The sequence below is a fragment of the Schistocerca piceifrons genome, chromosome 5, assembly GCF_021461385.2.
Source record: "Schistocerca piceifrons isolate TAMUIC-IGC-003096 chromosome 5, iqSchPice1.1, whole genome shotgun sequence".
NCBI classification, from domain to species: domain Eukaryota; kingdom Metazoa; phylum Arthropoda; class Insecta; order Orthoptera; family Acrididae; genus Schistocerca; species Schistocerca piceifrons.
In genome coordinates, this window is record NC_060142.1 from 519,269,526 (window position 1) to 519,283,820 (window position 14,295).

General features: G+C 37.9%; 1 protein-coding gene across 1 annotated transcript in view; it reads right to left on the reverse strand.

Annotated features, from left to right (window-relative positions):
- Positions 1-245: 245 nt before the first annotated feature.
- The window catches only part of LOC124798208 (putative phosphoenolpyruvate synthase), a 293,711-nt gene continuing 279,661 nt past the window's right edge, over positions 246-14,295 (reverse strand). The window contains exon 27 of the mRNA XM_047261511.1: positions 246-815. Coding sequence (XP_047117467.1) covers positions 751-815 — 65 coding nt within the window. The 3' untranslated portion in view covers positions 246-750. The remainder of the gene's footprint in view (positions 816-14,295) is intronic.

Genomic DNA, 14,295 nt, shown 5'->3' on the forward strand with positions numbered 1-14,295 from the left:
AAAATTGAGTTTTATCAGTTGCTGTCAGACACTCCATAAGTAAAAATTATCAATATACCGTGATAATGTGTAGTATTGACAAATAGCAATTATTTTTTACTATAATTTGATAACCTTCAGGAAGGAAACATTCATGCATATAGAATGTTTAAAGGTAGGCTATGCATAGAAATACAAGTGAAATTTAGCAAACTATTAAAAATACGAAAACTGTTCCTTTGTTTAATATTTTTATTGATAGTTTCTACATTTAAATCTGACAAACTTCTGAACACCACATAATTTGAGACAGTGAAAATAAAATAAGTTAACAACAGTACATGTTAATATGCTAATTACATATTCACATTTACGTTGAAATTGTAGTAATAGAAATATCAGATCATCAGAGTACATATATTTGTTCCTGGTAACACTAAGTGAACCACATTATAGTCATAGTAACAGTTTGTAAACAAACAACATACCAACATCCATCAATATTTGTTGTTAGTAACAATATGTTTAAAACTTTACCATGTTTAAATAAGCTTGCAGAGATGACAAGAATGTGTTATTACAGCTGGGATATTTAAAACTTCCTAATGTGTAGGAAAGCTTGCTGCGTAGATAACAAGAATGGATAACAAGAATTTACTAACATTTCCATTAGAAAATAGGTAACATATACTAATACCATTGAAGTTTTTGTGCCTCAGTATGAATTCACACATCTCTGATATCTTTCCACATACTCAACACACCTACAAACTATGATTCACCTTCCGCAACCTTCCGGAGTGTACCAGAAGTGGCAGCCAAAAGTACAATGTCACCTGAAACATTGTGGAATATGTATTTAGTTTATTGTTATTTATGTTCAATACTGGTAATAGTCTACTTAACATTCAGTAGCAAAGAAGTGAAGATTTAAAAAAAACAAAATATAAAAAAAAGCCTTGGTACTGTAACTCACTGAAACTGAATACTGTATCAGAAGAAAAATGCACATGAGAAAATTATAAGGAGACAGAATCTGTAACCAGAACTTATAGTCAGATGGATAAATTCTAAGTACTGAAACAGACACATACTGAAGTGTGAAAACTTATCGTAGCTTTTGAAACTGTTAGTTCCTTCATCAGAGAGAAAAGGGAGATGGGTTGGTGGAGGTTGGAAATGTGGAGCAAGAAGGTACTCACAAGGAATGCATATACCCAACAGGTCACTGATTTTGCTCATCTCTTTCATTGTTAGGTGTAACAATGCTTGTCTACTATGATACAGGATTTGGGCTGGACATCATTAAAAGAAAGGCGTTTTTCGTTGCAACAGAATCTTCTCACGGAATTCCAATCACCAATTTTCTCCTCTGAATGCAAAATTACATTGTTGACACTGACTTACATAGGGAGGAACTATCACCATGATGAAATAAGGGAAATCAGAGCTTGTATGGAAAGATATAGGTGTTCATTCTTTCCGCGCACTATATGAGATTGGAATAATAGAGAACTGTGAAGGTGGTTCGATGAACCCTCTGCCAGGCACTTAAATGTGATTTGCAGAGTATCCATGTAGATGTAGATGTAGATATACCTCTCAAGTATTTTCAGGAAATCTAGTTTCAAAAATTTACAAGCATTTCGAATACCATACAAAGGCACCACCTGTTGAGCAGTAATGTTAGAGCAATTTTCTAAGGGAATTGGCTAGATTTCTGCCCATACTGTGTTTAAATACTATTATCATCATAATTATATTTTTCTAATTTACCATCAACAACTCACACGGTGATGATTCTTCACTCACTGTTTATGATCATGTTTCAAAAACAACGTAAATGCATCTTAACAGTGTACAGCAGTAAACAAACATCCTGAATGGTTATCCATTGTTGACTAACAGTTTGATATCTTCTGGCATTAAAATGAAGCAACCTGCAGCACAGCGGGTAGGAAACCAAGCAACCTCAGCCCATTTCACAAATAAGGGACACAACTGCTTTCTATAGATGCACCAAAAGCAATGTAAATGCTGTACATATTATTCAAAGTACATACTGCATGGCATGACATCACTGCGATACACACATGAATGTATTGATGGATAAATAAATGTTCATTTCATCATTATTCTTTATTGTGCTTTTTGTTACATCACACTGCAAATGCACTACTATGATGACAAAGATCAACAACATTTTTATTACAAAGAATGTGGTTAGTCTACTTTGCTATGTTGTGGCTGTTGAATTTGAAAATGAAATCAGTTTTTAGCTACTGGATTCAGTTTTCTTGTAACAATCTACCTCTGTCTATAAAAATCCTTGAAAATGTTGCATACTTGTTACTTTTAAGTGTTTTAACCTGAATATTCTGCAGATTTAATTCTTGAAAAATAATCAAAACATGTATAAGCAATTACCACTTGCATGTCAGCCTTGACAGTTCTGACAATTGCTGGAAGTGTCTTCTTGCAGTTCTGTTTTCATTATGGTTTGTAGTTTTTACTTAGTGTTAAGAAGATGAAATGCCTTGTGTGTGTATAAGTAGCAGATATTCTTTTTGTCACATCTGTGGAGAGTTAACTCTAAAATAGTAGAAACAGCAACTTAATCCTATAGTAAAGAAGTGCTATAAACTCTATTTTGGGCATAGGATTGGCAACCAGGACAAGGATTCCCCACCCCCTGCTCACCTATATATTCTTTGTTGTGCACTAAATTCTTGACAGGTTGGTTAAAAGGACCATTTGCTGTGCCTGTGATTTGGAGGGAACCCATGGACCAGACAATGGACTGTTATTTCTGTCTGACAAAAACAGAAAGAATCCCCTAAAAACAAGGAAAACTATGCAGTATCCAAGTTTACCATGTGCTATAATGTCTGTATGCCAGAGTGAACAATTGTCAATTCCAGTGTCTCCTGAGAATGTGACAGAAGTTAAGAGAAATACAGTGATTAACACTTACAAGGGGATATGCATGCCAGGAAGGAAATAATTTTAGGTACGATTGTTTACTTTTCTTTACTCTTAAGTAACTCAATTCTTTGATTTTCAGGTTTTTTTTCCTATTTGCATTTGGAAGTCTTGTTGCAAGATCATGTCATTTTACTAATTTACATAATAAATAGTCAGCCATAAGCACTTACAAAATCATTATTACATGAAAACTGAATTTGTTACATAAACTATGACATTGAATCTGGATTCACAGGCACATTGCTCTCCAGAAACAGAGGGTACTTTTCATACCACTACACTTTCCCCTTTTCCTGTTCTGATTCCAAGAGGTTTGCTAGAAGAAGAATTGCTGGCAAGCCTCCATGTGAGCTCCAATCTCTTTAATGCTACCTTCATGGTCTTTACATGATATATACATAAGTGGAACCAATATATGTGTACATACTATGCAGGCATGCTCTGAGAACTTTAACAGTATGGCAAACTGTGATGCAGACTGCCTATCTTTGCAACTGGAATCAGCCAATCATCTCTGTGATTCTTTCACATTTACTGAATGAATCTGTAATGATATGTGCTTCTCCTACTTGGTTCTTGTCTATTTCCTCTACCAATCAATCTGGTATCTACCACAGACTGATGAGTAATATTCAAATATTTGTTGTATGAGGGTCTTGTAAGCCCTCCTTTCTGGGTGCATTACATTTCCTAAGGACTCTTCCAATGAATCTGTGTCTGGCATCTGCTTTACCTCCAATTAGTTTTATGTGGTCTTTCCACTTTAAATAGCTCCATACACATGCACCTAGATATTTTATGGATGTGACTGCTTCAAGTGATTGTTTTGCAGTCATATAATCATATAATAAGTGGTCTTTCTCTCTATTTATGCACAATATGTTACATTTGTTTATACTGAGTGTCAATTGCCAATCCCAGAGCCAAGTGTCAATCCTCTGCAAGTCTTCCTTCATTTCACTACACTCCACTCCTGTGGCCATGGGAGTGTGCATTTGGGTGTCTGTGCGGTTGTGTGTGTGAATGTGTGCATTTCTGATAGTAACAGAGCTAACGCTCAAAATCTAGTGCGAATGCTGTTTTCTGTTATGTCTTTCTGGGCTCCATGCATCAGTCTGCTGTAGGCAAATGGTTGACCAATTCAGGAATTTCAAATTTAATTTATGGAAGGGGAAAATATTATGAAGGAGACTAAAGGGAATACAGATGCATCAAAATGAAACTGATAGAAAGAGGAAACTGGAAAATCAGGAATGGCTACAGGAGGGATTCAAAGCTGTAGAAGCCTTCATGACAAAAGCAAAAATATAGTCTCCTTAGAGGAAAATTAAAGAAACCTTTGCATAAAAAGAAGCTGCTGCATGAATCCCAAGAGATACAATATGGAAAGAAAGGGTAAAAGGTGGAGGGAATATATGGAAGAGCTATACAAATGAAAGAATATACCCAGTGCCAAAGCAGGCAGCTACTGCCAGGTGTGAATGTTACTGAACCATCAGTTTAATACGTCATTCGACACTACTAAAACAAATTATCTACAGCAGAATGGATAGACTATCAGAAGCCAGTCTAGGGGAAGTTTGGGTTCAGCAGAAATGTAGGGACACATGAGGCAATACTGACTCTATGACTTAGAAGACAGACTGAGGAATGGCAAACCTATATTTATAACACCTGTAGGCTTATAAAGGTGAGTACTACTTACCCTACACTCTACATCTACACGTGCTTAAATATTCCAAAAGCCACCACACAGTGCATTGTAGATGGCACTCTGTACCACTACTAGTCATTTCCTTTTCTGTTCCACTCAAAAGTACAGTGATGGAAAAATGGCAGTATATATGCCTCCTTATGGATACTAATTTCTTGTATCTTGTCTTTGTGAGCCTTAGGAAAAGTGGATGTATGCTGGCGACCGTAGTATCATTCTGCAGTCAGCTTCAAATATCGATTCTCTAAATTTTCTCAGTAGTGTTCCTCTAAAAGATTATTGCCTTCCCTCCAGGGGTTCCCATTTGAGTTCCCAAAGCATATCCATAATATTTGTGTGTTGTTTGAACCTACTGGTAACAAATTTAGCAACCCACCTCTGAACTTCTTTGACGTATTACTTTGATCTGAGCTGGTGTGGATCCCAAACCTTTGAGCAGTACTCAAGAATGAGTTGCACTATCATCTTATATGAGGTCTCCTTTACAGATGAACCACACTTTCTCAAAAGTATGCGAATAATCTGAGGTCAACCATTCACCTTCCTCACCAAAATTTCCACATACTCATACAATTTCATACTGCTTTGCAATGTTATGTCCACATATTTAAATAACACGACTGTGTTTAGCAGGGCTCCCCTAATGGTGTATTCAAACACTCTGGGTTTGTTTTCCCTATGCATCTGCATTAACTTACATTTTTTTTTTTTTGCATATAGAGCTAGCTGCCATCCATCACACCACCTAGAATTTTTCTCTAAGCCATTTTGTATCCTCCTACAGTCACTCAATGACAAAACCTTTCTGTACACCACAGCATAATCAGCGAACTATCGCAGATTGCTACCTACGCTGTCTACCAGACCACTTATGTACAGGGTGATTATAATTAAACTTTCAAAATGCTGCAGAAATAACACCACTGGCCAGAATGATGACAAATCGCAACGGAATATTAGCGGAGAAGGGGGAAAAAGTATGGCAGAAGAAAAAAAATAGTGTGAAAATTGATCAATAGAGGGCGCTGTATGTGTCAGAATACATAAATGAAACCACCTGTCATGTACATGACCCATTGAAGTTGGTACAAACACACTGGGTACATGACTTTTTCTCCTTTCTCATCTGTGATGTTCATCACGACTGTTTCAATGCAGGATCGCGCTCTACTTGTAAAGCTCTATTACAAGAATGATGACTGTGCACACTTTGCTCTGCAGAAGTTCCAGATACTGAAGGGTTTGAAAAAAGGCGTTGGTCCAATGACTGCCGTGGAGAAAATGATTTGAAAATTCAAACAGATGGGTTCTTTTGGTGTGAAACTTGGTAGAGGGAGGAAATTAATTGATTCAACATCAGTGGAAGCAGTGGCCACAGCAACGCAGGAGGAAATGAATGGTGATGTGCAAACATGTTGCACACAGAGAATTGCCCAAACATTGGACATACTCATGAGCATGGTGTGTAAAATCCTGTAAAATATCCTTCCTTGCTATGCATTCATAATTACTCATGTCCACAAGTTGCTTCCTGTGGACCTGCCAGCAAGGGAGATCTTTGCTTTAGAATTTCTTGCTCTCATGGAAGTGGACAATGATTGGCCATGGAAGATTTTGTGGACAGATGAAGCCCACTTCCATCTGCCAGGATACACCAATTACATAGAATTGTTGAATATGAGCAACAGAAAATCCACAAACAAATCAACCAGTACCACTTCATCCTGATAAGGTCACTGTGTATTTAGGGTTTACGGCATCATTTATCATAGGGCCATATTATTTCGAAGAGACAGGTGCTTCCGGTCCTGTTATCTGTACCACATTGGTAAGCATTATGAATTTCTTTTGTGCAAGCACTTCATTCCAGCTCTCCAACAGCATGGATGTGTGGATATGATCATTTTTATGCAAGATGGTGCACCTCTGCACATTGCAGGTCCAGTTAAGCAGCTGCTGAAACACCATTTCGGAAATGCTAGAATTATCAGCCGCCATTTCCCTACAGCCTGGCCATCCCAATCATCTGATCTTAAACTGTGTGACTTCTGGTTGTAGGGCTATCTGAAAGATATTGTGTTCAGTGTTCTGATTGCAAACTTAGCTGCATTTAAGGCACACATTGTACAACACATTCTGAATGTGACCCTGGAAACACTTCGATCAGTTGTGGAACATGCTGTTTCTTGATTTCAACTTGTTGCAGAAAATGGTGGACAGCATGTTTTGTGCCAGTCACATGGAAATTAATAATACAATTTGGTTTTGATTGATGCTTTTTCTGCAGTTTTTGGCCTCAGGACAATTAAAAACCAATGCGGCTGATGCTTTTTATGCAGTTTTTGCCCTTAGGACAATTAAAAACTGATATTTCCCATCCAATTTGATATGATCTTGCTGTGGTGGATGGGCTTACATAACTAACAGTATCACATCTTTACACCCATGCACACTGAGTAGTACAGTTTGTTTAGTGACAAAAGTACACCTTAGGCATTATTGTATGATTCATTTGTCATTTGTAGTTGACTACTATTAAATAATGATGCTTATAGTGCCATCTATTGCTACATTTTGTAACTATTTATTTTTCTTCATACGTTTCCCCCCTTCTCTGATAATATTTCATTGCAATTTCACATCATTCTGACTAGTGGTGTTATTACTACAGTATTTAGAAACTTTAATTATAATCACCCTGTATATAGAAAATAATAGTGGCTCTATCACATTATACTGGGGTACTCCTGGCAATATCTTTGTCTTTGATGAACATGGTTGTCGAGGATAACATTCTGGGTTCTATTACTTAAAAAGTCTTCAAGCCACTCACATACTTGGGAACCTATTTCACATGAATGTATCTGCATTAACAGTCTGCAGTGGGGCACCATATCAAATGCTTTTCGTAAATCTAGAAATGTGGAATCTGCCTGTTGGCCTTCATCCATAGTTCGTAGTATGTCATGTGACAAAAGGGCAAGCTGAGTTTTGCCCAAGCCATGCTTTCTAAGACTGTGTTGATTCACAGACACAGACTTCTCAGTCTCAAGGAAATTTAGCATATTCAAACTTGAAATATGTTCAAGAATTCTGCAGCAAACCAATGTTAAGGATATTGGTCTGTATTTTTGAGAGTCTGTTCTTTTGTCCTTATTATATACAGGAGTCATCTACACTTTTTTCCTGGTATTTGGGACTTAGCACTGTATGAGAGATTTGTGATAAATGCAGGCTAAGTATGGGACCAATGCCAACAGATTACTCATTGTAAACCTGAATTAGGATTCCATATAGACCTGGCAACTTATTTACTTTCAAATCTTTCGGTTGTTACTGTACGCCGGGAATGCCTATTACATAGTCATCCATTACAGAAGTCTGTTTGATGGTAAAATGACAGTATGTTTGTATGGTTCTCCTGCATGAATGATTTCTTAATTGTAAAATTTAAAACTTTCATTTTTCCTTTTGCTGTCTTCTACTGCTGCATCAGACTGGTCAACAAATGACTGGATGGAAGCCTTAGACCTATTTAGTGATTGTACATTGTACAAGAATTTTCTCGGGTGTTCAGCCAGATCTTGACGATGGTAGGAGTTGCATACTTAGTGAATAGATCTCTTTACAGAAGCAGGAATATCTACTAACCTTTGCCTGTCACCATTTGATCATTCTCTTTTGAACCATGAGCGCAACAGCCTTCGCTTCCTCAGCAGTTTTCAAAATTTGTTATGAAACCACATTGGTTCTTTTCCATCCTTAGTCCACTTACTAGGCACATACTTTTCCAGAGCAACATTTACAATCTATTTGAACTTTGCCCACAATTCTTCTACATTCATCATACAGGAACTGAATGATGTCAATTCAGTGTCTAAGTTTTATGCTAACAACTGCTTATCTGCTCTTTCTAGCACAAACACTCTCCTAGCCTTCTTCACTGATTTATTTACTTTAGTAACCATAGTCATTATAGTGACATCATGATCACTAATCCATGTCCCTATACCAACACTTTTGATAAGGTTAGACTCATTTGTAGCTAAGATGACATGAACACTGAATACATTCTCAACTGCCAAGATTGCTAAAATCATTTATTCATACAGATGACTTGTAATTTAGTGTTAAAATCCCCCCCACATTGACGATGTCAGAGGTACATCTATGATGGAATCATGATCACTAATCCCCCATCTCTATACTGACATCAGTGATAAGGTTGGGCTTGTTTGTAGCTACAAGGTCTAAAATATTTCCCTTGCATGTGGGCTGTCAAACTAATTGTTCAAGAGACTTTTCAGAAAACATGCTCAAAATTACTTCACAAGACTATCTGTCTGCAATAAACCCATAGACATCACAGTCTATAGCCAGTAGGTTAAAGTTGTCTCCAACTACTATTCTATGATCTGCATATCAATGCACTAGACTTTCTTTGACTCACTCTAAAACTGTCACAGTGAAATCAGGTGGCTGGTAAGAAATTCAACAGTTAACTTGATTTCACCTAGATCTGTCATACATGACCAGATAATTTCACCATCTTTTTCAATTTTGACCTCAACAGAGAATATTTTTGTCAACTGCAATGAACATTCCCACTTCCAGGCACCTAATCTGCCTTTCTGATATATATTCTATGACTTACTAAACACCTCAGAGTTTTCTGCTTTGTGTTTCAGCCATCTCTCAGTCCCATGAATAATGTGAATGTGAGAACTTTCCTGGAGGGCCATAAATTTAGGAGCTTTGTTATGAATAATTCAAGAATTTAATGACAAAATTTTGTCAGTTAAAGTGTTTTTATTCTGAATGTGATCGAATTTTGCTATCTGTGTCTGTCTGGCAAGTGTTTATCAAAGTACCTCAAACTACCTCCTGGCCTAAAGAACCCTCACGTGCACTCCACAAGTATTCTGCTATCCGTGTAACTGCTACCTTTGTATAATGAACCAGTGACCCATTAAGGGAAGTCCTACAATTTCCCAACAGGTAATGCTGTTCCAGAAATCTGCAGCCATCGCCATCACAGAGTCAATGAAGCCTTTGATTGAGATCCTTCATTCGGCTCCAAACCAAAGGACATCAATAAATTCTGGGAAATGCTGCAAAAGTGTGGTCTGCTTGGACCCCATGTGCGAGGCTAGGAGCCTTCACTATTCCTGCCAGCTGCCTGTATGAAATGAGGATGGCTTCATAACCCATGCATCTGGTGTCTTTGGTGCTGATGTGAGCCTCAATTTGCAGATGACTGCACCCTGCATGCTTGATAGTCACAGGCAAGGCCTCCTCCACATCTTGAATGAGGCCCTTCCCAGCGGTTGTACTGAGCACACACTGGCTTTCTTTCCAGCCCTAAACACTAGCTCCCTAAGGGGCTCCATACTGCACCTAACACTGAAGCTCCCAATAACTAACAAATCTCTGCTAACGTGTTCCTGCTTAAATGCTACTGAAGGCACAGCCACACGTTCACTCAAGAGGATGTATGGGTGAGGCCAGATGGCCAATCTCTACATTGGCCCTCCACCTCAAGTTATGTGAATGTGTTACCACCCACCACTCTCCCTGCTGTGAGGTCAGATCCACTATGAGGTGCCTTGGCAGCGGAGCCCATGGGCAAAATGAGTGAAACAAGACATGTCCCATGCAATGCACACGATTTTCTGCCACACTACACCACAAGGCAGCATCATGAAGGTGTGTGAGCATAGCCAAAAGTGTGTTCAGCTATTTGTGAACTGCGGTCAGCTTCTCCTGCATCCACAAACAGCATGCACACATCCTATGCATCCTAGCAAGACTAACTGATGGAGTAATGTATAAAAGCAGAGAGAAAACTCTGTATGCAGCTTGCTATCCTCCTGATATGTCACCAATGAACACTAATGCCTTAATGTAGCTGGCTGTTCAGAAGAAATGAAAACTGTACTACAGAATTCCTGAATTTACACTTACAGTTAAGAAAATGCAAGATTAAACAGCTTAAATACAAAAATACACACTAAATGTAATAGAAAAAACTACTAAGAAAAAACAAAGAAATACATAACTTGCTGCTCTGGTAATGAGAAACAGGTGATAGCTTAAAACATAAGTTGTTCGAAGGCTAATCCACTTTATAGGTTTAAAAAAGGCTTTGGGAATATTGACTGAAGGCACCCTTTGAAATTCTGAAGTTGTTGTTGTTGTTGTTGTGGTCTTCAGTCCTGAGACTGGTTTGATGCAGCTCTCCATGCTACTCGATCCTGTGCAAGCTTCTTCATCTCCCAGTACCTACTGCAACCTACATCCTTCTGAATCTGCTTAGTGTATTCATCTCTTGGTCTCCCTCTATGATTTTTACCCTCCACGCTGCCCTACAATGCTAAATTTGTGATCCCTTGATGCCTCAAAACATGTCCTACCAACCGATCCCTTCTTCTAGTCAAGTTGTACCACAAACTTCTCTTCTCCCCAATCCTATTCAATACCTCCTCATTAGTTACGTGATCTACCGACCTTATCTTCAGTTCTGAAGTTATCAGGAGTAAAATGTGGGAGCAAAAGAATGTCTACAGCCTATACAGAAATCAGGCTGCAGTTATAACAATCCTTTGTCAACCATATGGTGAGTTGCTCCTCACATTAATGTGAAGAGTGAGCCATTATGTGATGTATGATAAGTCTTAGGTGAATGTGAAGTGAATTAACGAAATTCTTGGGGAGTTGTTAATGCATTGTCACATCATATGCAGCATGGTCCACATAATAACACTGCTAGTAAGATACTACTTGCACCACTAGTTGCCTTCAGCACCCAGTCTAACTAAAGCAGTATCACTACACTTTTATTAGGATACAGTCTTCCACAAGACAGAGCTGTGGAGTAAATTAATGAGTTCATACAGCTACTAGCACAGTAAACATAGGGGCTTTGACAAAAAAAGAAACATTTAGTATTTTCCATCAAAATATAAGAAGTCTCTTGAATAAAAAAGTTATTAACTATCACTACATTTAAAACATACTGTAGACTGATACAGTGATAAACAGTTTTCCTTGGAGTAATTGTAAAAGGTGGCCTTCTACTAGTGAAAGAAAAACTGCACTGATGCAGCCTCATACTGTAGGATGAGCATTAAGGCCACCACAAATTAAGTACAGTGCCTTGGTCTGTGCAAAAATGCCCTTCTTTACCTCATTTGATGTGACTGACCCTGGATGGCAGTTAAGTGAAATCATTGTAAATGAGACACCTGGCAGTTCTACACATGCTGCCAAGACTTTTAGTAGAGATTGTAGCATTTGCAGTACCATTAATTAATGGTATGTTGTAGTTTCATGGATGAATATGGATGGATATCAATCTGGTCTACTTGAATTATGTTATATCTGGGGAATGTAATCTGGGAGTTGGGCTTGAGCCGTGTCCCTATAATTGAAAAAATTGATAGATAAATGATATGCATGACATGGAATAGTTATATCTGATTATGCATTCCACTGTAGGATTTTAAGTCCCCTTTGTAGACTTTAAGATATGTATGAGTCTATCTCAAAAGAGTGGTGTGGCATTTCAATCCAGTTGGCCTTGAACACCTTATGTACCTAGTGCTCACAGGGAGACGTTGAACCTACCAGTATACTCAAATTGTGCAAGTGGTGCAGGAAGAATTACTGCTTTAAATGCCTTTTTGTACACCCTAATTAGTCTTTGTGAACTTAATGGGAGCAATAAGTAGGAACTGAAGAATATCTCCAGAGTCTTCACTTAATTCTGATTCTTGATACTTTGTAAGAAAGCCTTCAGGGAATAAATGGCTCATGTCTGCAAACGTCTTCCAATTCCTGTGTTTTTGGGGCACTATTCTGTGATATTTCATTCTGTCATTCTTTGTATACAGTCAATATCTCTTTTTATTTCTGTTTGGTATGGGTCCCACACAACTGGGCAATATTCTGAGATGTCACACACCAGTTTTCTCATAATGAATCCTCTTCTACTGATAAAATGCTCAACTGAGCAATTTTATCTCTAATGCTATCTCATTTGCAGGGGTCTGAAAATAACTGAAAAAATCAGAAGCTAATGTAATTTGTTTTTTTTTTCTCTGATGGATGTTGAACTAAGTGAACGCAAAGGGAGGGGCACTCACTTTTTCTTAACAGTGTGGGGACACCAGCATGAGTAACGCCTCCGACTAAAGGACATACATGGCTGCGTGGAATATCTGGATGGACTCCAGAGAAGTCAGTTCAGTTTATAAACCTGTACTGTTCACAAGTGCTCCATGTCATGTTATGAGGATAAATCAACATTGTCACACCTCCTTTATTGGTATGATCCCTGGATGATCCCCATTTGAACTCTTCCGTCGGGAGGGTGAACTTGGAGTTGGAGTGGCTACTTAGGACGGATATAGGGTCCCATACTGGTTTGATTCCTGTGGATGCTATCAATAGGTGGGACTACACTAGGCATGGTCTTCAACTCAATAGGAAAGGGAAAGGAAAACTGTCTGGGTTGATTGCAGAAAACTTACGGGGGGACACTGTCACAAGTGGTAAAATATCAGTGGTCACAGGTGTCAGAGGGATGTCATTTTTAGGATAGGGAAGGGGGAAAGAAAACGAGTTTTAAGAGAGATTGGCAGACACACTCAGTTTGAAAAAACAGATGAACAGGAGTCAGATTTTAGCACACAGCCTCCATTTAAACAATGTTTCACAGAAAGTAATCAGAAACTGCCAGTTCATCTTCACCAAAGCAGTTATAATCCCATTAGTATGTAGTATCAGTTACCTTTATTACACCAGAACATTCCGGGACTCAGAAATAAAGTTGATGAACTACTCATTTGTATTGATGAAATGAATTCATCTAACCAAATTGACTTAATCTACCTCTCAGAACATCAAGTGACCACTGGTATAGATATGTTAGACATTTCAGGATTTAAGCTAGCATCCTACTTCTGCAGAGTAGATATGGATGGAGGAGGAGTTGCCACATTTATTAAAAACCACCATAAATTCAAGAACATTGACATTAATAAATTCTGTTTAGAGCAGCATCTAGAAGCATGTGCAACAGAAGTAGAGTTCCGTAACAGATCCTATATAATAGTAACTATTTACCGAGCACCTGCAGGAAATTATAATCTATTCATAAATCATCTAGAAGCTCTTTTGGGTTATTTAATAGGAAGAAACAAAGAAATTTTGATTGCTGGTGACTTTAATACAGATTTTCTAATGCAATCTTCCAGTAAACATTTACTGTGGTTAGTAATGTTGTCTTTCAATCAAACTCACTCTGTAAACTTTCCAACTAGGAACACTAAATCCTCAAGGACAGCCAATGATAAAATTTTTGGACAAATCAAAGGAACAAAATCATATCATAAAACCTGTAATAAATGGACTATCAGATCATGACATGCAGCTCCTTGTTTTAGATGTAAATTGTAAGCAGATTATCAAGACTGCTAAATCTGAGTACAAGAGAGTAGCCAACCAAACAAAAATTGAGTATTTTAGAAAACTGCTCAAAGATATGAACTGGAAAGATGTCTATAGTGCTCATGACATGTATGAAAAATATAACACATTCATGAACAATGTCAGTA